Genomic DNA, 21,120 nt, shown 5'->3' with positions numbered 1-21,120 from the left:
TTAGCGTGACTTATTTCTGTTTTTAGGTTTTTTTTTTGGTGAGTGGGTGGTGGGGATGCATTGGGCTCGTTGGGTTCATGTAGCTCAGCAGAGCTGGTCTAAGTAGTCTTATATAAGTGTGAAGTGCATATGCACCACTGGTGGCTTGGTACTAGCATAACATCGCAAATCCCACAGAAGCATATTAAGCATTATTGCAGCAGCGCTGGTCAGGTTATGGCTATGTGCATGAAATAACTGCCTAAAAGCAGCATAGAACATTTCTAAAAACCCACATTTTGGCATTACAAATGACTTAAAATGACAAAACGTCCTACTGGTCTCTCTCACAGTAAGAAACAGAGCCTTACAGACATAAACATTTGTCTATATATTTTTAGCCACACAGCAGTTTTTATATGAAGGCTCTATTTATGTCTTGCAGTAAAATATTTTAGTGTTGGACAGTGAATACTCTGCCATTATTCATTTAAGCCTATTTTTATAACTTAGCCTTTAGCAAACAAACAAAAAACACTAAAAACAACAAACAAACAAAAATCCAATGATACCCAATTAATTATGTAAATTATAGTGACCGTGACAATGAGGATTCAGTCCTATTAATTCCTTATGATTTAGAATTATGTTCAGAAACCTATTTACCTTTTAGGTTTTCTGATTGTTCATATTTTTAAAAAGCCACAGAACTTTATTTTAGTCAAAAACAAAGAGTACACACATTAATACATACTTTATTGAATAATAATCTAGTCCAATAATTTATTGTAATATCCCAAAATGGATGCAATTCTACTGTCCCCTTCTATCTCTCTCTAACCAGCCCAAACGTTTCTACTGGCTCACCTGCGGGCCGCACCCTCCTCGTAGGGTGGGATGATGACCACTTTGACAGTGACCGAAGTGCGTAGCAGGTCGATCATCTGCTCGTGAGTCAGCGTTACCGCAGCAACCTTGCAGATCTCCACCAGCCGGCTGCCCTGACGGAGCCCGGCCTGCCAGGCAAAGCCGTATTCCTCCACCTCCGAAACGGTGCCATCCAAGCGCACATGGAAACCCAGCTGACCCAGGCCATTTCGCCTCAGCGTCATGTCCACTGTCTCACAGCCAACAGTCAGAGCCTGAGCAGAGAGAGGAAATGCAAGCTGTTAGCATGTGTATATATAATGTATAGCATGGATCCATCAAGCACGCAACTGGACTGCAGAGACAAGTAGGTCATTTCTGATGCAAACTACATCATTTTTAATTTTGCCCATGCCAGCGTCCACTGAGTAACTGCCCATCAAAAACTGCTTTACCTTCTTTTGAAATTTAAGTGACCCTTATTAGTCCCACAACAGGGAAATTTCACCTCTGCATTTAACCCATCCGCTCAGTGAAACACACACTAGGGCACAGCGAGCACACTTGCCCGAATTGATGGTAGGGGAATGCTCGAATCCCATTCAGTGGATCAGGATTGGAGCTGGTCTTTGTTCAGGTATCGGCTTACATCAAACCTGATCCAGTTACAATCCTTTCTTGTATTTTTGTGGTCTACTCACACCACTGTTGTAGAGATGGTGTAAATGGCAATTATCCATGACCTGCGGCAGTGAGGTGCATTTTAGAACTAAATGCCTGCAGTGGTAAAATCTACTATGCCAGTGTTTCGTCTGTGTTTGATCCACATTTCATGTAAAAATGGGCCCATAAAATGTGAGTGAGCTGACATTTCTTTTCAAGGCTGTGTGCAACATACCACCAGAATCACATACAAAACCGTCCTTTTTTTCACCATCACATTTTTTTCACTCACAACTCATAACTGAATTCAAAACCGTCACAGAAACATTCTTCTTCACTGGCTGGGCCGCTTCTGGTTTAAAATCTGAGTTAGCAGAAACGGCGCATTCACAGAGAAAAGGAGCAGCTACTGAACCCATGTTAGAACAATATGCAACCTTAATGCATTCACAACACTATAAAATTACTCTTTCGCATAAGCAGCCCCCAAAACATTTAAGTCTAGAATATATTTTATTATGCAAATATAAAAAATAACTAAGGATCTAAGTAGAAGGAGAAGATCTAAGGAGAAGACCAACATCAAACCCACCATAAAAAGGTCATTTAGGAAAAAAGTATGTCCAAAAACCAAACTACTTAGCCTGCATCAGGGGCAAAAAACAATGGACCCTAGCTGCAGGATTTGAGTGCTGACAAGTGAATTGCTGATTATGTATAGAAAGTGCATTAATTGCTCATTATGAAAAAAAAAAAAACGGTGCTTTATGTTGCTCTATAATGATATGATCCACTCTGACAGATCCAGTCCTGATTTTTCTGACAAACTGCAATACACAGTATTCAGTAGGGCGTTCAGTTGGGGGTAGTTTCCCTTTTTAGAAGAAAGAAATTGCTGGCTGGACAGGTGAAACTTTGAAAGCCTGTGTTCTGACATGACAAAGTGAGAAAACACAGCGGAGTCAATAATGGTTTGATTAATAATAACGAAAGCAGACAGATTAAACAATCATAAAAATTAGGTGCCACTCTATATAGTTTATATAAGATATATATATAAGTCTATATAGACTTTTTATTAAGATTAAGATTAAGTGACCCTTATTAGTACCACAACGGGTAAATTTCACCTCCGCATTTAACCCATCCATGAAGTGAAACACCACATACCCTCTAGTGAGCACACACACACACTAGGGGGCAGTGAGCACACTTGCCCGGAGCGGTGGGCAGCCCAATCTGCAGTGCCCGGGGAGCAGTTGGGGGTTAGGCGTCTTGCTCAAGGACACCTCAGTCATGTGCTGTCGGATCTGGGGATCGAACCGGCGACCTTCTGGTCACGAGGCTGGTTCCCTAACCTCCAGCCCATGAATACGTCAACGTTCCCCTCCAGGGAAATCTTTAGTAAAAGGTGAAAGATTTGCATGCAAATGAAGAGAAACCAGAGCTTTATTATTTTAGTTTCATGTCTCTGATGTCCTTTACACACCTTTAATCTCTGCACCACCTCTCTGATGTCCTGGGCTCCTCCCTCAAGTACCCGCAGTGCCACATGGTCTCCACGCCCGTAGTAGATTTTTAGTGCCAGCCGTTCAGCCGTCCAGCCAATAACATCTGCGCAGAAGCAGTTAAACACGACCTCTTTGGTGGAGCAGTCAGCCAGCACCACAAACTCTGCAGAGATGGCCAGGATGCAGGGAAGCTCTGCGCCCCCTCCGCTGAAATCCTGCGCCACGACACGCCAGGAAACACCTCCTAATGCCCCAAGCTCCGGCCCCTCCCGCGCCCGCACCCGTTCACGACGCTTTGAGGCCAGAGAGATGAGGTTGTTGAGCTTGCCGGCTGTGTCCAGCGGTGTGCTGGACACACAGTTCTCGGCCAGGTCCCGCAGATAGCCCTGCCGTGTACGGGTGGCCATGGCGTGAAACTTCTCTGACTTGTGAGCAGCGTTTTCAGCGTTAATGATCTTGGCCAGGAGAAAGGAGCGGAAAGCAGCTGGGTCACGGAAAGTTGCGCTGCTGGGAGGGAGTGGAGGGCCAAACGGGGGAACGTCCTTCATACGGGTCACAGCAACGCTGCAGACAGAGAGAAAGAGAAAGAACTTCACGTGTTATCCTTCAATATTATCATCATTATTAGTATTAAACATTCATGGCTGTGACATCACAAAGACAATGAATGCAAAACTGGCTGCTTTTTTCAGCTTAGTTCCTGAATAAGGACAGCACAGATGGCATTTATCAAAATGTTAACAATGTTCACATAATACATCAAAATTTCATTCTTACTCAAAAAAACACAAAACAAACCAAAACAAAAACATGCTTTTTTCCATGATATGGGCCCTTTAAAAGAACAGGGAAAGACATTCTCTCTGAAAATGAACCGACAAGTTTGTGATGTGTTTAAAAAAAGATTTTTTGGTGTGGTAACCACGGCAACTGCTGCCAGGGCATGGTTGCCATGGTGACCGGCGGCTGGTAGCTGTTGGAAGTGTCCTGAATGCTGCTTACCTGTAGCAGGTGTTCTCTGAGCAGGGGTTGTGCACGCGCACGATAACAAAGACATGCTGGAAGTGGGAGCGGATGTTCTGGGGGGTGAAAGGGAGGGCACCTGGCTCCTGGAAGATGATGGTGACAATATCATTCCCTATATGCCTCTTCCTCAGGAGCTGAGAGAGAGAGAGAGAGAGAGAGAGAGACAGAGAGGGAAACAAAGAGAGAGACAGAGAGGGAAACAAAGAGAGAGACAGAGAGGGAAACAAAGAGAGAGACAGAGACAGAGACAGAGAGAGAGAGAGAGAGAGAGAGAGAGAGAGAGAGAGAGAGAGAGAGAGAGAGAGAGAGAGAGAGAAACAGTGGTAAGAGTGATGCAACAGACAAAACCAGTAGTGCTAACAGCTGAAAGCCAGAAAAAAAAACAAGCTTATAAAAAAGATGATTCAAAACAAGCAAAGAAATTCAATCAACACCTTTATATCTAAACCATAATTAAAAGATTGGATGGATGAATAGATTGATGGAGAGACAGACAGATATATAGATAAGACACAGGCAGACATGCAGGCAGACAGACAGACAGACAGCGACACAGACAAACAGGCAGATAGATAGAGACAGATAGACAGACAAATAGACAGACACACAAACAGACAGACAGACAGACAGACAGACAGACAGAAGGCCTTGGTGATAGGGTGATGTATCTGATGTTAGACATGATTGAAAAGTAACCCGATGGCAATGCTAGAGAGGACTAATCTAATTTTAAACAGCATGTTAAATAATATTAAATAACATCTTTACGTAATGTTTCATTCCTTTAACGGTCATAACATTATTATCATTATTGGACATTAATAAGCCATTAAGCTACGAGCAAAATGCCCACTGTCTCTTCAAAACTTGCAAAAACAGAAGGGAGTGGGTCATTACCAATATAAACATATACATAAACATGTGGGTGCTCATTACTCAGCAAATAACCAGAAACTACACACAAAATGTTGGGAAAAATGTTCTAATTAAGTAGCTTCTAATTTACCTACTCTATTAACAGAGGATTTAGAACTTAGAGGATGTGAACTTATGTTCACCTAAAAACAACAAAATTACAGTAGAGCAAATTCTCCACTGCCTTTGCTGCAGGTTTACCAGAGTATGACATACCATATGAGGAAGATTCTGAGCACTTTCTGTACAGCCTAAGTGCTCTGGTGGTTCAGATCATCCCGTTTGAGCAGAATGCAATTACTTAATAAACAACTAAATGCATAAAAAATGTTCACATTTAACTACAATTCTGTTTGACAACTTTAATGAACGTCAGAGTCATTTTTAAATCCAACGATTTCATAGCAGGAACTGGAGGAACTGCTGACATAGTAGAGGACTAAAGACAATAAAAGTAGTGGAAACGCTGCCTGCCTGACTGCACTGTGCCAACTGTAAAGTTTGGTGGAGAAGGGGTAATGATATGGGGTTGTTTTACAGGGGTTGGCCTAGAACCCTTAGATCCAGTGAAGGTAAATCTTAATGCTTCAGCAGACCATAACATTTTGGACAATTTCATGCCTCACTGCACAAAGCAAGGTCCATAAAGGCATTGCTGGTTGAGTTTGGTGTGGAAGAACTTGACTGGCCCTCACAGTGCCCTGACCTGAACCCCATCCAACACCTTTGGGATGAACTAGAACAGAGATTGCAAGCCAGACCGTCTTGTCCAACATCAGTGTCTGACTAAGCAAATGTTCTTCTGGATGAATGAGCAAAAATTCCCTCAGATACTCTCCAAAATCTTGTAGAAAGCTTCCCCAGAAGAGATGAAGCTGATACAGCTGAAAAGGGGGGGGGGGGGGGGGGGGGGGGGTGTGCAACTCCATATTAATTCCTATGGATTTAGAATGGGATGTCATAAAAGCTCCTGTGTGTGTTATGTGTAGGTGTCCCAATACTTTTGTCCAAGTAGCGTTGCCTAGTTTTGTTTTGGCCAACGTATGTGCACACACTTTACTGAATAATACTGTATGTGAATCTAACATTTCAAAACTAGTGTATTAATCAGTGCTAAATTAACAGATTGGCACATTATGATGTACTGATGTGTGTTCATACCCCTAGTGGTCTGGGCAGAGCATTACAGAGATGTAAAACAAAAAATTACAGCACTGCCCTAAATAACACTACCTGCTTTATTCTACAGCTCTGCTCAGAGCTCAGTCTGGCTTACAGATAAATCTGAACACCATGTGTGAGTCCTCATTTGATCTCATAACAGCAGAGATGAAAGAATGAGGGATCTGACAGCGCAGTGAAAGAGTGTTTACTAAAAGACGTGTTCATTATCCAGAGCTATTAATAACCGTGTGTGTGTCTGAGTGACAGGCCTCAACACTGAGTCACAGCAGTACAAACTAAACAGCCCATTTCTCTACAGAACAACGAGCACGAGAGTCATATAAGACAGATTACACGGGGGTCTGAAAAAGTTTGAACACCCTCAGTCAAATTACGCTTTTGTTGATTTTCTACTTGAAAATACACTATATGGCCAAAAGAATGTGGACACTTAACCATCACACGAATATGAGCTTGATGGATCTCATGCCAAAACCATGGGCATTATTATGGAGTTGGCCTCCTTTGCAGCTATAACAGTCTCCACTCTTCTGGGAAGCTTTCCACAAGATTTTTACAGTGTGTCTGTGGGAATTTGTGCCCATTCAGTCAAAAGAGCATTTGTGAGGTCAGACATTTGTGTTGGATAAGAAGGCCTGGCTCACAATCAATGTTCAAGTTTATTCCAAAAGTGTTCGGTGGGGTTGAGATCAGGGCTCTGTGCAGGCAACTGGAGTTCCCCCACACCAAATTCAAACCATGTCTTATGCAGCTCACAGTTCTGCTGGAACAGGATAGGGCCTTCTCCAAACTGCTGTCACAAAGTTGGAAGCATGTACATGCTTAAAACATCTTTATATGCTGTAGCATTAATATTATTCTTCACTGGAACTAATGGGCCGAAACCCTGATAAACATCCCCAGATGATTATCCCTTCGCTACCAAATTTTACTGCTGGCACTATGCATTCTAGTAGGTAGCGTTCTCTTGGCATCCACAAAACCCAGTAAAGCATGATTCACTCCAGCAAACACATTTCCGCTGCTAGTGATCCAGTGACATCACGCTTTACACCACTCCAGTCAGCATTTGCCATCATGCATAGTGATTTTAGGCTTGCTCAGCTTTGAAAACCCATTTCTAGAAGCTTTTCAATGCTCGTATCAATGTTGCTTGTAGACAAAGTTTGGAACTGTGAAAGTGACAGAACAGGCATGTATGGTTTACCTTTCGTAGCTGATTTATTGTTGCTCCTAGATTATTCCATTTCATTACAATAGCACTTACAGTTGACTGGGGCAGATCTAGCAGAGCAGACATTTCACAAACTGACTTGTGGCAGCCTATGATATGTGCCACACTTAAATCACTGAGCTTTGTAGTACGAGTCATTCTATTGCCAGTGTTTGTCTGTAAAGACTGCATGGCTATATTCTTGATTTTATACATATCTTAGCAAAGTGTGTGGCTAAAACACCTGAGCTGAACTTTTAGGCCACAGTGTAAATGTACCAGCTAAGATACATGAGTGGACAACAAAGCAATTTTATGCCACACCTGCTAAAAGCTGTAAATATACATATATACATGCTTATTTGTTTACTCACAAAGTAAAAGCTTTGGGTAAAGAGAAAATAAACCACTTTATTGTTTTTGGCCAATAAAAATCAGTCAAAAAAATGTATCCAAATTGAAATTGGCCATAAAAATGAACAATCAATGCACACCTAACAGACACTCTTCAAATAGTTCACTCTCAAACACACAGATTCATACACTAAAACATGTGACCAACACTCTTCTTACTGAGAGTCCAGAGAGACTCACAGAGCCTGAGGCTACCTGAGGTTACCTCCCTCAACCCAGAAAGAGAGAGACAGAGACGAAACGAGAGAGAGAAAGAGAGACACATATCTAGACAGACAGTCAGTCAAACAAGTCAGATAGACAGATGGATAGAAATGTAATATATTTAATTTTTTCAAAATCATTTAAAAAAATATTTCATTAACATTTTTAGCTGTGATCGCACTCATTGGTTCACAGGCAGTGGTGTTTCACAGTCTTGTTTCTGGTGCAATCAGGTGATTAAAATGTGGTCAGGCTCCATGTAAAGGGGCTCTGGAGATCCACAGGACTGAGAGATGCATGACTGACTGAATAGCTCAACACTGCCCTCTGCAGCCTACTGTGAATAGAGACCAACATTTATGTAGGACAGTAATGGCAAACTCCACAAACAGGGCATATCTTTGAGCTTTTAGAACATGCCAGACTACAAACAAAACTATAACAAATAACCATGTGAATTAAAACACAGTTATGTTCAGCCATAACCATGTGGTGTTGATGTGTCTGTGACTGGCATGGTGGACCCACCGCATTATTAGTTCTTTAAATCAATACAGCCATAACAATCTTTGTAAAAGTACCAGATGTTTGAAATATCACAAGTGTTCAGCATAGGGTTCTCCTTTAGCAGCTGTAGCCAGTCAGCAGCCTGTTGTCCATCCTCACACACACACACAAACAGCAGGCCGTGTAGGAGGGGAACAGAGTAAAGGGACACAGCACCTCCACACTTTTACTCCCTCCGGGTTGACCGCAACCCCCACATGTGTAATGTAAATTTGTTGGGGGGCAAATAGTGTGAACTCACTGAAAACATGGTATTTTATATGTTCTTCACAGAAAATGAGCAAAGGTCAAGGAATTTGAGCTTGACATAATAAATCACATAGTTTTTTCTTTTGGTAAACATTGAAAATGGGTCCCACGGATCCCAACACCACACAAGGGTTAAATAAAGTTCACCTCTCACACAATGTGCGCATACTGTCCAGTCGTATCAAATGCATGCTTGAACTCGAGCCAACAACAAGGTGTACTGTCACATTCAGCAAGCACAGTATTATTGTGGACAAACATTAGGTTTCACTGTAAAGGCAGTAACTTGTAACTGCTCACAAGAAAAAAGTCCTTTGAGGCCAATAAAAATGTACTAAATGTATTTCATCTTGGCCTCTTTTAGTTCAGGAAGAACCCAAAGGTGCTGAGTTCTTGATCCTTGTGCCTTCTTTCCATTTTACACAAATAAAAGCGACCGCCAAAGTGATCATCACCAATTTTTGACAGTGCTATCACCATGGTAACGTCCAGAAAGGCCAGAAAAAGCACTTTTTTCCAACAGCAAAACGTAAACACAGCATCATTCTGCTCTGGTATTTCTGCAGTGAGAGCTGTGCTAGTACCTAGCTAAGAAAGCTAGTACCTAGTGTTGCACAGCTTACAAACCTGAAAAAAAAGGTTCTTCAGGGGTTCTTTAGTACAGGCAATGGATCTATCCACAACCATGAGTTCTATATAGAACCATTTCATGCATAAATGGTTCTTTGCATGGTGAAATGGTTCTTCAGATTGAAACAGAATGTGTTGTGCATTTTGAAAATGAAACTAAAAATAAAACAAGAAATAAAAAAGATGGTTCTTCTAGGGTTCTTCGGTAAGGAAAATGGTTCTATATAGAACCATGAACACTCAAAGAGCCCACTGCATAATTAAAGGGTTCTTTGCAATGTTAAACCTTTTTGAATAGGGTTCTATAGCGCACCAAAAAGGGCTCTTCTGTTGTTACGATATCAAGCTAGTAAGAATAGAAGAACCCTTTTTGGTACTATATAGAATTCTTTTCAAAAAGGTTAGAACCACATAAAAAACTCTCCGATGAAAAGAACCCTTTAATCATGCAAAGGGTTCTTTAAGTGGTCATGGTTCTATATAAAAACATTTACTTTACTAAATAGCACTTGTTGAATCATCTTTTTTTAAGTGTGAGCCTTGACAGCACAACAATAGAAGAACCCCTTTTAGTGCTAATCAGAACCATTTTCTTCTATTTTTATAGAACCATATATAACACACTCTCTGTCAATCTGAAGAATCTACACAGAACTATGAATTCTATATAAAAGGAGTTTTTAAACACTGTGTCCACTCACTGTCCACTCTATTAGACAAACCTGCTTTGTTGTTCCACCTTGTACATGTAAAGGCAGAGACGATAGCTCATCATCCTCTAGTCCTTCATCAGTGGTCACAGGACGCTGCCCACAGAACGCTGCCCACAGAACGCTCTTGGCTGGATATTTTTGGTTGGTGGACTATTCTCAGTCCAGCAGTGACACTGAAGTGTTTAAAAACTCCAGCAGCACTGCTGCGTCTGATCCACTCAGACCAGCGCAGCACACACTAACACACCACCACCACGTCAGTGTTACTGCAGTGCTGAGAATGATCCACCACCCAAATAATACCTGCTCTGTGAGGGTCCATGGGGGTCCTGACCACTGAAGAACAGGGTAAAAGGGGTAGCAAAGTATCAGAGAAACAGTTGGACTACAGTCTGTAATTGTAGAATACAAAGTGCAGCTATACAGTAAGTGGAGCTCATAAAATGGACAATGACTGTAGAAACAAGGAGGTGGTCATAATGTTATGCCTGATCGGCGCATGTTGCCTATATAATAAGAAGTAACAAACTGTAAAACCTATTTAAGTAATTAACAAGGTTTGTTAATTTAGTCTGTTAATTCTCTTATTGAGCACCTTGCTCTCCCTTTGCTGCTGTAATGCTGGGAATTTCCCTGTTGTGGGACTAATAAAAGATTATCTTGTCTTATTTAGAACACTACATGTATACGCATGTATTATATATCTAGTGTCTTTTCTTCGTATGTTTTATATCAGCACATGCCTCACACACACGGATACAAACGCCTCTCACACAACAGGCGACACATCACTGCTGTATTATTCACAGCATGGAAATATGAAAACAGTGAGTGAACCACACCCTGATCCACGCTGGCGAGAGCAAAGAGGAAGAGCACAGAGAAAACAAAGAGGCTTTACAAAGAACTCCGCACACACAGAAACTGAAAGCAGACTGACAGAAACTCGGCCTCACGGAGAACCGCTTTAAAAAAACAAATATTCCAGTATATTTACTGTTTGTACTCCATGGGCTTCAGAAACACGCCACTGACTGAAGCTACGCTTGACAGCTAGAGGTCCCGAAAAATCCACTGGATTGACAACACAAAAGAACCACTTTTGGTTCCCTAAAGAACCTTTCAATGGATTAACCATTTTGGTAAATCAGATGAGAATCCCTGCGCAATGCAAAGGTTCTACATCCACTAAAGGCTTCTTTTTAGAACCATACTTCCAAGCCAAGAACTATTAAGGAACCTCTGGAGTGCAGCTCTACACTCTTAGAAAATAAGGAATGAACATGTCACTGGGACAGTCCCCCTCTTGTCACTGGGGTGGCTCCCTCAAGGGTACATCTCGGTACCTTCAGTTAGGGAACATAACTGAACTATAACCCACTGAAACGATATTTTCTAAGCTGTACTGACTCCACACACCCTGCCACGTCTCCAGGCTTTTTATTGTACTGTTCTCTTATAACACACTCGGTTAAGGAAAGGAACAAATATGAACTTTTCACCTTGAAAAACTTATTTAAGGTGCATAGTTGGACCTCAAATCCACTGCTGTACATTTACATTGTTTGTACCCTGTTGAATGAAAAATGTACCTGTACGGTACCATTATTTCTAAAAGTGTACAGCTCTCAAGAGTGGCTGTTTTAAAGAAAGGGAGGGGCCAATGATGATGATGATGATTATGATGATGATAATAATAATAATAATAATAATAAGGTTCAAAATGTTTTTAATACAAATGATAGTTTGTTTGTAATAACTTGGAAAACTCCAGTGCGTGTTTACGCATCACATCTGTATTATATAATCAAACAAAAAAGCAGGTGCTTATATTAATAAGTACAGGGAAATGTATCCACTGCTGTCTGTGGTAGTTTGGCTGCTACAGATGCAGCAGATAGAGATTATAAACATGCTAAATACAGGTGTATGCAAATGTTTTCATTTGAACATTCTAAGTCAAAATAAGTCTACAGCACGTGTGTCAGGCTCCAGGCCTCGTGGGCCAAAACACTGCAGACTTCAGCACCGCGTCATTAAACACACCTGATTCAGCTTATCAACTAATTAGTAAGACCTTCATGACCTGAATTCAGTTAGCTGAAGGTTAACACAAACTTTGGCTAGGAAGGTCCCCAGTTTGACATGCCTGCTCAACTGAGAACACATGTCTGTGCCATTTTAGGCACAATTACTGTTTATTTGCTGAATTTAGCATATTGAAAAAAATAAAACACAAAATGTGGCCTGTGCAAAAGAAACTGCACATTTTCCATTGTATTTCCATTGCATTGTATTTTTTCCCAGTATGTTCAAGTCAGAAAATAAATAGAAAATGCATTATATGTGCAGTAGTGTGTTCTCTGTAGAGAATGTGTCCATAAAGGATATAAGAAAATCACCAAACATCTAATTTGACCAGACATATTCAAACTTTTGCATACACCTGTATGGTTCTTCTAAGGGTTCTTTAGTAAAGGCAACGTTTTATATAGAACCATATGAATGCACAAATGGCTCTCTACTTGGTTAAATTGCTATTCTCTACGATGGAAAATGGCATGTTTGTTGAAACACATCCTCGACAGGGAGTACATTTAAATATTTCCATTTCTATTCCTTTTTATTCACTTATCTGCCAAGTTTAACATATTGGAAAAAACGAAAGCATTAACCGTTAAACGCGCCATTACATTTGCACAGGCCAGATTTATGTTTTATTAGATTTTTTTCCCAGTACATTAAGTTCAGGAAATAAACAGTACCTTAACATGTGCAGTAGTGTGTCATCTGTAGAGGATGTGTTCACTTTCACTTAGAAAATCAACAAAACGTAATTTGACTATGGCACCCAAACATCTGCAGACTCTACTGAGGCGTTTCTTACCTGTTGGGGGTTATTGGGCATGTATGGAAGCATCGTAGAGACGTGAAACATGATCTCATAGCCCTGATAGGTGGTGTAGAGGGAGTGTGTTCCAGTAGAGTCCGCTGTTCCCACATACGCACACACAAGATACACAGAGTTCACTGAGAATTAGGAAATGTAACTAGATATCCAGGTAATATAATCATCTACAATGTTCCTGAAGAAAGGGACAGAGGTTGTATGAACAAGAGGCATCATTATTGTTATATAATTATGTTATCATATAATTACAGTCCATATCCGTATAAAGCAGTTTAAAGGAGGAGTCGTTCACATAATACACATTCCCAGAATGACTTCAATTAAATTACTGAGTGGCTCCCACTTTTTATAGAAGCTCTGGGTTTTGTCTTTTTATTTATTTATTTGAAAAGGCAAAACATTTAGTTGATATTAGGGTTAGGTTTTGCCTCATGGCAACCCAGTATTATTTGTAGTTATTATCCAGTACACACACACACACACACACACACACACACACACACACACACACATATATATATATATATATATATATATATATATATATATATATATATATGTGCAAGTCTGGTTCCAGATTTCTCCTGGATATCCCAGCCATCCTATGGATTTACTAATTTTCATCACCAGCACACTTGATTTAACATAATGAAGCAGTGATTAGTCAAATTTGGTACTGGATAATAACTAAAAAAATACTAGGTTGCCATGAGGAAAATCAATACAGACTGTATTAATGTTATGCATATTTACTGCGATATTACAGTTTTCTAAAAACTTTAAGCTTTTAAAATCTCTTTTTCTCAGGTGCTGATATATGAGAAACATGCATCACTCCACATCCTGACATTCTACATAAACAAACCCGTTTGTGCAGACACTCACTCTTGGTGTCCAGTTGTGCAGCGTATTTGCTGAAGCCCCTCAGACACACAGTGTCCCCCAGGAGCTGCAGGAATTCAGTAAAAGCAGGTGTGGCCTCCTCATTATTATACATCTCCTCTTCTGTACTCTGATCTGCCCGACACAGCAGGATTCCCACTTTATGCTTCTGACTCAGCTGCCGAGGCCACACACACACACACACACACACACACACACACACACACACACACACAGAGGACATTAGAGACCAATATAAGCAACAAGACTAATGTAGTCAATAAATAACAAAATTCCCCCCCCCCACAAATTAACATTAAGGTAGTACATGCTTAGTACATGCTTAAATCCGGGGTTATTGGATTTTTTTGCCAAACTATTCCACCAAAAAGGGTACAAGCAGAATCGTGTAAACACATCGTATAAACAGAATCCATTTTGGTGCTAGATAGAACCATTTTCAAAAAGGTTCTATATAGAATCACATACAACACATTTTCCATCAAAGAACCCTTTCAGCATGCAAAGGGTTATTATATATAGAACCTTTTCTTGCCTAAAGAACCCTTGACGAGCCATCAGTTTTAAGTGTCTGGATAACTTAAGAAATATAAGCAAAGTTAACTCAGAAGGAATAATCCTTATATTCTCTTAACTGGCATCCTTGTTGTTACTAATCAACTAGTAGTGAGCAGAATGATAGAGTTACAGTGACAAAACGTGATTTAACCGTTTAAAACTAAATTAACCGTTGCCTGAATTGCAATAGACCACTGTAGTCGTGTCGCCGTTGTGTAGCTGTGCTCTTATTGCCCATATTAGCGTCTAAGCTTCATTTCTCTATGGCCAGAATGAAACGTATCGGGTTCTGAACATTTTTATTTAAGACTAGGTGCGATAGAGGCCATTTTTCCGAAAACCCTATTCATTCTGGCCATAGTGATAAGGAGCTTAGACCCGGTGTTCCTAATATGGACCAAATGAGGACTACAGAATGGAGCACGACTACAGTGGTCTATGACATTTGTGCTGTAATCTGAGGCGTCTCTCACCCCTTGTTCATCCAGTTTGAGAAGCTGCTCAGTGACTTTAGGGGTGCTGAGAGCGAGCCGCAGGCAGGACACACTCAGCTCAGGTAGGACATACTCCAGCACCTCCTTCAGCGGTAAACCCCGAACCGTCCCGTGGCGAGTTGTGGAAGGGACAGCATCCTCCAGCACAGCTCCTCGCAACGTCACCAACTACAGAGAGAGGCCATTTGACATACAGGTTAAAATGCAGTTCAACAGAGAAAAACTAGATAGGGAACGTTTGTGAACAAACGGCCAGTAACGCTGGAAAAGTTACAGTAGTTACAGAACAAAGTGGATTGTTTTTGATAACTTAATTGGGTTCGTGTTGTAATTCCAGGCAGTTGTTATAGTATTCCAGCTAGTTGTTTGGCCACTGCTTGGTAGACATGAGGTTATTGCAGTTGGTGTGTATGGTATCCCAGGTGATTGCTAAGATGTTACAAGGCCAATGCTATACTATGCTATCCCAGGGGACTACTGAGGTGTTGCTGGTATACTTGGTTGATGGTGAGAAAACAGCTATTTGGTCGATTGGTGGAATAAGTGGAAGAGGTACATAATCATATGTATATGTATAATCATGGAATAAGAATAATATAATAATAATAAGAAAACAAGAAACATAAAGCTAAGTTTTTAAAGCCAAATTAAATATTCAATAAAATAATAATGGAGTACAAAAAATAAACTTAAAATAAAACAGCTGACATAGCACATTATATATGTATAATTTCATAAAGGTAACTTTACAAGACAGTAAAAAAAATCCTATCATTTCTACTCGTATATTAATGTAAATCTATTTTATTACAATTCATTTTTGACTATTTCCATTTGTCATCATCACACATGTAAAGGGCAGCTGGTAACTGGATACATATAATACATGATGAATAGACCAATAAATGTAATACTGAATAAAGCACATAAAGTATTCAATCTACTGAATAAAGTATATAAAGTACATATAAAATGAAATATTATTAATATCAATTACATGTTAGCATGATTTATACGATAGACAGAGAAACACATACTGCAAAAACCTATGCTAATTCTGATACTAAGTACTAATTAGGCCCCCCCCCCCCCCCCCCCAACTTCATGTTTACCCAAAAGATGGACATTGAGAGACCCTTGGTAAGATGCTGAGGGGTCTGAGGGATCATCTAATTTCTGAAACGATGTTTCGATTGATTTTTATGATTTTCTGACACCATGTTACACCCTTAAACACAGAGCACACCACACACTTTCTATTAAATTTCAGGTGGTCATTCGAGGCATGATAGCTTTAGCCTGCAGCTTCCACTGTGTGGCATCATTTCACCACCAGAGCATCTTCAGCACTCTCTCCCCTCACTCACTGCATAAATCTCACACACTGGATAGCTCTGCTTTTTCCAGAAAACCCCACCTACTCCACAACACTGGAAAACAGCACCGTATGAATGAGAGAGTGAAGCTAAAATACGCTGCTCTGGGACTGAAGCAGCAGGGCTTTGGCTGGTTTCCTGCATTGTTGTGGTTTTTGATGCCATGTGCTGGGTCACATGGACAGTCACACTCCTCTAACCCCAAAGCCCCGCAGTGCCTTTCTGATCTCTGATGATCATTTAGAGCTTTAACTTCAAAGCAGGTTCTGCAGTGACGCAGCACAGAGAGGCATGTGGGAGTCTAGAAGACAGCATGTGTGGCTGAAGCTGCATACAGGCTAGGAATGACTACGTATGCTCAGTATGTTTGAGTAAAGACAGTCCCCACACACACAGATCAGGCATAACATCATGACCACCTCCTTGTTTCTATGATCATTGTCCATTTTATCAGCTGCACTTTGTAGTTCTACAGTTACAGACTGTAGTCCATCTGTTTCTCTGATACTTTGTTAGCCCCCTTTCACCCTGTTCTTTAGAGGTCAGGACCCCCACGGACCCTCACAGAGCAGGTACTATTTGGGTGGTGGATCATTCTCAGTAACACTAACGTGGTGGTGTTGTGTTAGTGCATGTTGTGCTGGTATGAGTGGATCAGACACAGCATACAAGCCCCCCCCCTCCAACAATACAAAATAATCCTTCATAGTGTACTTTCTGTTGAGGTGAGTGTCCTAACTCCTACATCTATACAAATTCACGCTTAATTATTTTAATGATGTTTTTTATTTTTTTAGTGAGGATGAAAGATTTCATTTTTAAAAGTCACTACCATAACACAGAAAAAAAAAAAGAAAAAAGTATTACTCAGTAGGCGGGGCCTTGTTTTAGCCACACCTCTTTATTTTAGAGCAGGAAGTGAGACTGTATCCCTGTCCCTCATGGCCACATGGTGAGCAGTTAGATCCCATTGTTTTGAAGTAAATGTGTTCCAAAGTTGGTCACTAACGAAACACCTATCTTCTGTTTTAATAAAAATATTATGATTTTCTGTGTATAGAGCTGTTCAAAGACACTTTGCTAGACACTGTACTGTCTAGCATTTTTGAGTTCTGCTAAAATGGTCAGTACTATAAATTTTGGTAAAGCTTTTGTAGTGTTATGATTGTTTGGGTAGAGACAAAATGGAATAGAATATTTCAATAAAACTAGATAAGCACATCCTGAAGGAAGTGCCAGTGCAAAGTGCTGCTTTAGCACAGCAAAAAATAAAAAATGTGAAATCACTGAACTCACTCCAGCACTCCTGACTCCCAGCGCTTGTCTCATTAGCAGAATATGCAGAACCGTAATTACAGTCATTATTTTCCTCCATTCAAATTTGATCCAAAACCTTGTCAGAATGTTGAATGATGAAGCCAGTATCAGCCTGCAGACAATGCTAAATACTGTGTGTGGGGTGTGTGTGTGTGTGTGTGTGTGTGTGTCTCTGTCTTGTTCAGACAGACTGGAGATGAAGGCTTGCTGTGTGTGTGTGTGTGTGTGTGTGTGTGTGTGTGTCTTGTTCAGACAGACTGGAGATGAAGGCTTGGTGTGTGTGTGTGTGTGTGTGTGTGTGTGTGTGTGTGTGTGCGTGTGTGTGAACTAGAACTGCTGTATTGTTCAGACAGGGTGAGTGTGATGTATCCAGGCAGCCATGTAATCCGGCTAAACCCAGTACAGCTCAGCACTTTTCACACACTCACACACAACACACGGGGCATTACCTCGCACAAAATAAATCACTAATAATCACCATTCAGATATATGTGAGTCTGAATATCAATCCACCTCTTACTGCAGGCCCCCTAGTGGCTGTTCCACCAGCAGAACGAATATCGACTCAGACACTGTTAAGTCATATAATCATTGAAACATTTTTCCCCATGACTCTTATCAGATTAACTAGGATGCTGTTTTCTGTGTGTGTGTGAAATGTTGTGACTCCGTTGGGCTGCTAGTGAGCAACGAGGAGAGAAAGGGGAGGATTGAGAATCCGCTGCTCTGAAAACAACCCACACCTCTCCACAAAGATGGCTGTGCCGAGACAAAATGGAAAACACAACTGCAACTGCAGCTTTCCTTATATCCAAATATGGTGTGCAACCACCAGAATTAACCCTCTACTGCACTATTAAACATGATAAATTTAAATTTTTTTGTTATTTAAAATTGCTTAAATAAATGGAAATATTTAAGATTTTTTTTTAAGTGGGCTATTTGGTAAATTGTTGCCATATGGCAACAATGCGCAATCATACCATAGCACCATAAAATCAACTTTTTCTCTAAAAACATATTTTATTAAAAACAAGATCACACAAATCCAACTTCTACTTAGTAAAAATGTACGACCAATATTCACAAATATTGTAAACTAATGCATGTTCAATTGATATTTGGGATATATGGTAATAGCAACATCAAACTAAGAATTCCTTGTCATGTGATGCCAAATATTTGTCCTTTCGAAGTAAAAGACCATTTTTCTACAATTAAATAGCAAAATACAGATTTTATGTTACTGCTTTATAGTAAAATTGAGAAAGCAATTGTTGCCATATGGCAACACCGTGCAATAGAGGGTTAAAAATATTTATGAAAATATAATACATAAAGACAATAAAAACAGGTTTCCCCTCAAAGCGCACGACTGCATTTCATAGCTACTGTAAAAAGTGGTTCACCAATATGTGAATGAATCTGCAGCTGTGTTAGAGCCCGTCTCAAATAGCCTTTCAGCAGAAGCTTCTTTTTATTTGACCTAATCAAGTCACAGTGAGTAGAGACAACAATAAGCTCCAGTTTCAGCCTCAGAGAGGAGGATTAGGAGGGGGCTGAGGGAGGAAGCCTCTTTAATGTACCAGCAAATTCTTTCAAATTTAGTTTGAGGTAAATCCTGAGACTGAGCGCAGTTACATGTGATGTCTGTGTGGTCTGTATGTATGTGTGTTCCTGTATTTATCTTTTTGTGAGGACCAAATGTCAGGTCTACAGTATCGGGTCTTATCAAGGGCTTTTTGCTGTTCCAAGGACAACACTGAAGCGAAAGGGGGAGGGGCTGTTCAGCTGCTGCTTGTGCCCTTAACTTTACAACAGTCTTCCCATTGACATTAGACTCTCTGACTCAATGGCCACTTTTAAAGGGGAATTCCACCAATTCTTCACATTTTTTGCATAATTCCATTGTTGCGATGTAAACAAAGTCATTCTAAGTGGTTTGATGTAAAAGTGGTTCACGGCAGAGACACTTACAGACTCAGATTTCTTTACAGTAGTGGTGATAGGAACCAGAGGTCGCAATGTCCACAACAGAAATAAAGCCGTTTTATTTACTGTCCAAAACAACCAGTGAGCTTACACGTGTCTCTGATTTGTATTATGTAATGTTGATGATAGTAAAATGGTGAAAAATCTGAAAAAAGTTTTGTTTTGGGACTATTTAGCCTTACGACACCCCGCATTTACCCTTGGCTATAAATAGATTAAAATAAATGGATTAACAAGACATGTTAGGCCAAGACTTCGACTCAAATCTATCATAAAATGTCTCAGGCGTCATGAAGAGTATTTATAACCATTTCATGTAATAACTTTCTTTGAGGGAGCTTTCAGAAGCATTAAACTCTTCAGATGCCTGGTTCCTATCACTATCACTGTAAAGCGTTCCGAGTCTAAGTTTCTCTAGGACGGAGCATTTCACACCAAACCGCTCTGAATGAATTTGGTTTCATCTTATCCATTTAATTATGTAGAACTTTTGAAAAATCGGTGGAGTTCCCGTTTAAGAGTTGGCTTAAAAGCTATTTTTATTTGTTAGCAGAATAGTCGAAATTCTGATCATATGTAGTGTGTTTTAATGTGTGTCTTAGTTTTGTTTCCTCTTGTGTTTTATAATTTCTGTGTGTTTGATTCAATGATTATTGCATTAGTAAACTTTCTACTTTGTAATACTGGTTTAGAAAACTGCTACAAAATTAATTGTTACTAAAATAATGAGAGGAAAGCATGAAAAATCTATAAAAGTACATTTTGCTGGTCCACATTATAAAACAGGCTGTTTTCATCACAAATTAGAAGATTGAATGACCCATATTAGTCCCACAACGGGGAAATTTCACCTCCGTATTTAACCCATCCATGCAGTGAAACACCACATACACACTAGTGAACACACACACTAGGGGACAGTGAACACACAGATAGGGCAGCCCTATCCGCAGCGTCTGGGGAGCACTTGGGGCTTAGGTGTCTTGCTCAAGGACACCTCAGTCATGTACTGTCGGGTCAGGGGATCAAACTGGCGACCTACCAGTCCCAAGGCTAACCTTCCCTAACCTTCAGCCCACGACTGCCCCCTGAATGCCCCAAAATGCAATTTGATTTTGGAAAAAGTTAAAAGACTTAAAAGTTACTGAGGTTAATTAAGGTAAGGGATAGGCAGAGCATTATTTAGCAACAGTATTACTCGCAAATTTAAAAAAAAATTGTTTTGTCAAAGAATCTTTTATGTTTTTTACATTTTTGTCATAATTTGAAATCAAAACAGCTGTTAAAGAAATGCAGCTGTCAGTGCAGAATGGCAAAAGTCAAATTTAAAAGTAAATCTCTAAGTAACTAACTGTAATTAATTATGCGATTATGGAATTACATTTAAATAGCTATGCAATGTTAAAAGAATGTAACATGCGCAACAAAAAAGA

The 21,120-nt window shown here is 40.2% G+C and overlaps 1 protein-coding gene across 2 annotated transcripts in view; it reads right to left on the bottom strand.

The window, feature by feature from the left end:
• sipa1l3 (signal-induced proliferation-associated 1 like 3) overlaps window positions 1–21,120 on the bottom strand; it is a 159,905-nt gene that overhangs the window by 37,644 nt on the left and 101,141 nt on the right. For both annotated transcript variants that reach the window (XM_017708042.2, XM_017708044.2), the window contains exons 5-10: window positions 14,982–15,170; window positions 13,933–14,107; window positions 13,024–13,127; window positions 4,023–4,180; window positions 2,999–3,584; window positions 847–1,121 (exon numbers count right to left, since the gene is read on the bottom strand). In XM_017708042.2, the coding sequence (XP_017563531.1) occupies window positions 847–1,121; window positions 2,999–3,584; window positions 4,023–4,180; window positions 13,024–13,127; window positions 13,933–14,107; window positions 14,982–15,170 (1,487 nt within the window). The remainder of the gene's footprint in view (window positions 1–846; window positions 1,122–2,998; window positions 3,585–4,022; window positions 4,181–13,023; window positions 13,128–13,932; window positions 14,108–14,981; window positions 15,171–21,120) is intronic.

The sequence above is a fragment of the Pygocentrus nattereri genome, chromosome 7 (assembly GCF_015220715.1).
Source record: "Pygocentrus nattereri isolate fPygNat1 chromosome 7, fPygNat1.pri, whole genome shotgun sequence".
Taxonomy (NCBI): domain Eukaryota; kingdom Metazoa; phylum Chordata; class Actinopteri; order Characiformes; family Serrasalmidae; genus Pygocentrus; species Pygocentrus nattereri.
Note: the sequence above shows the minus strand (reverse complement) of the source record. Positions and strands in the feature narration are given on the sequence as shown.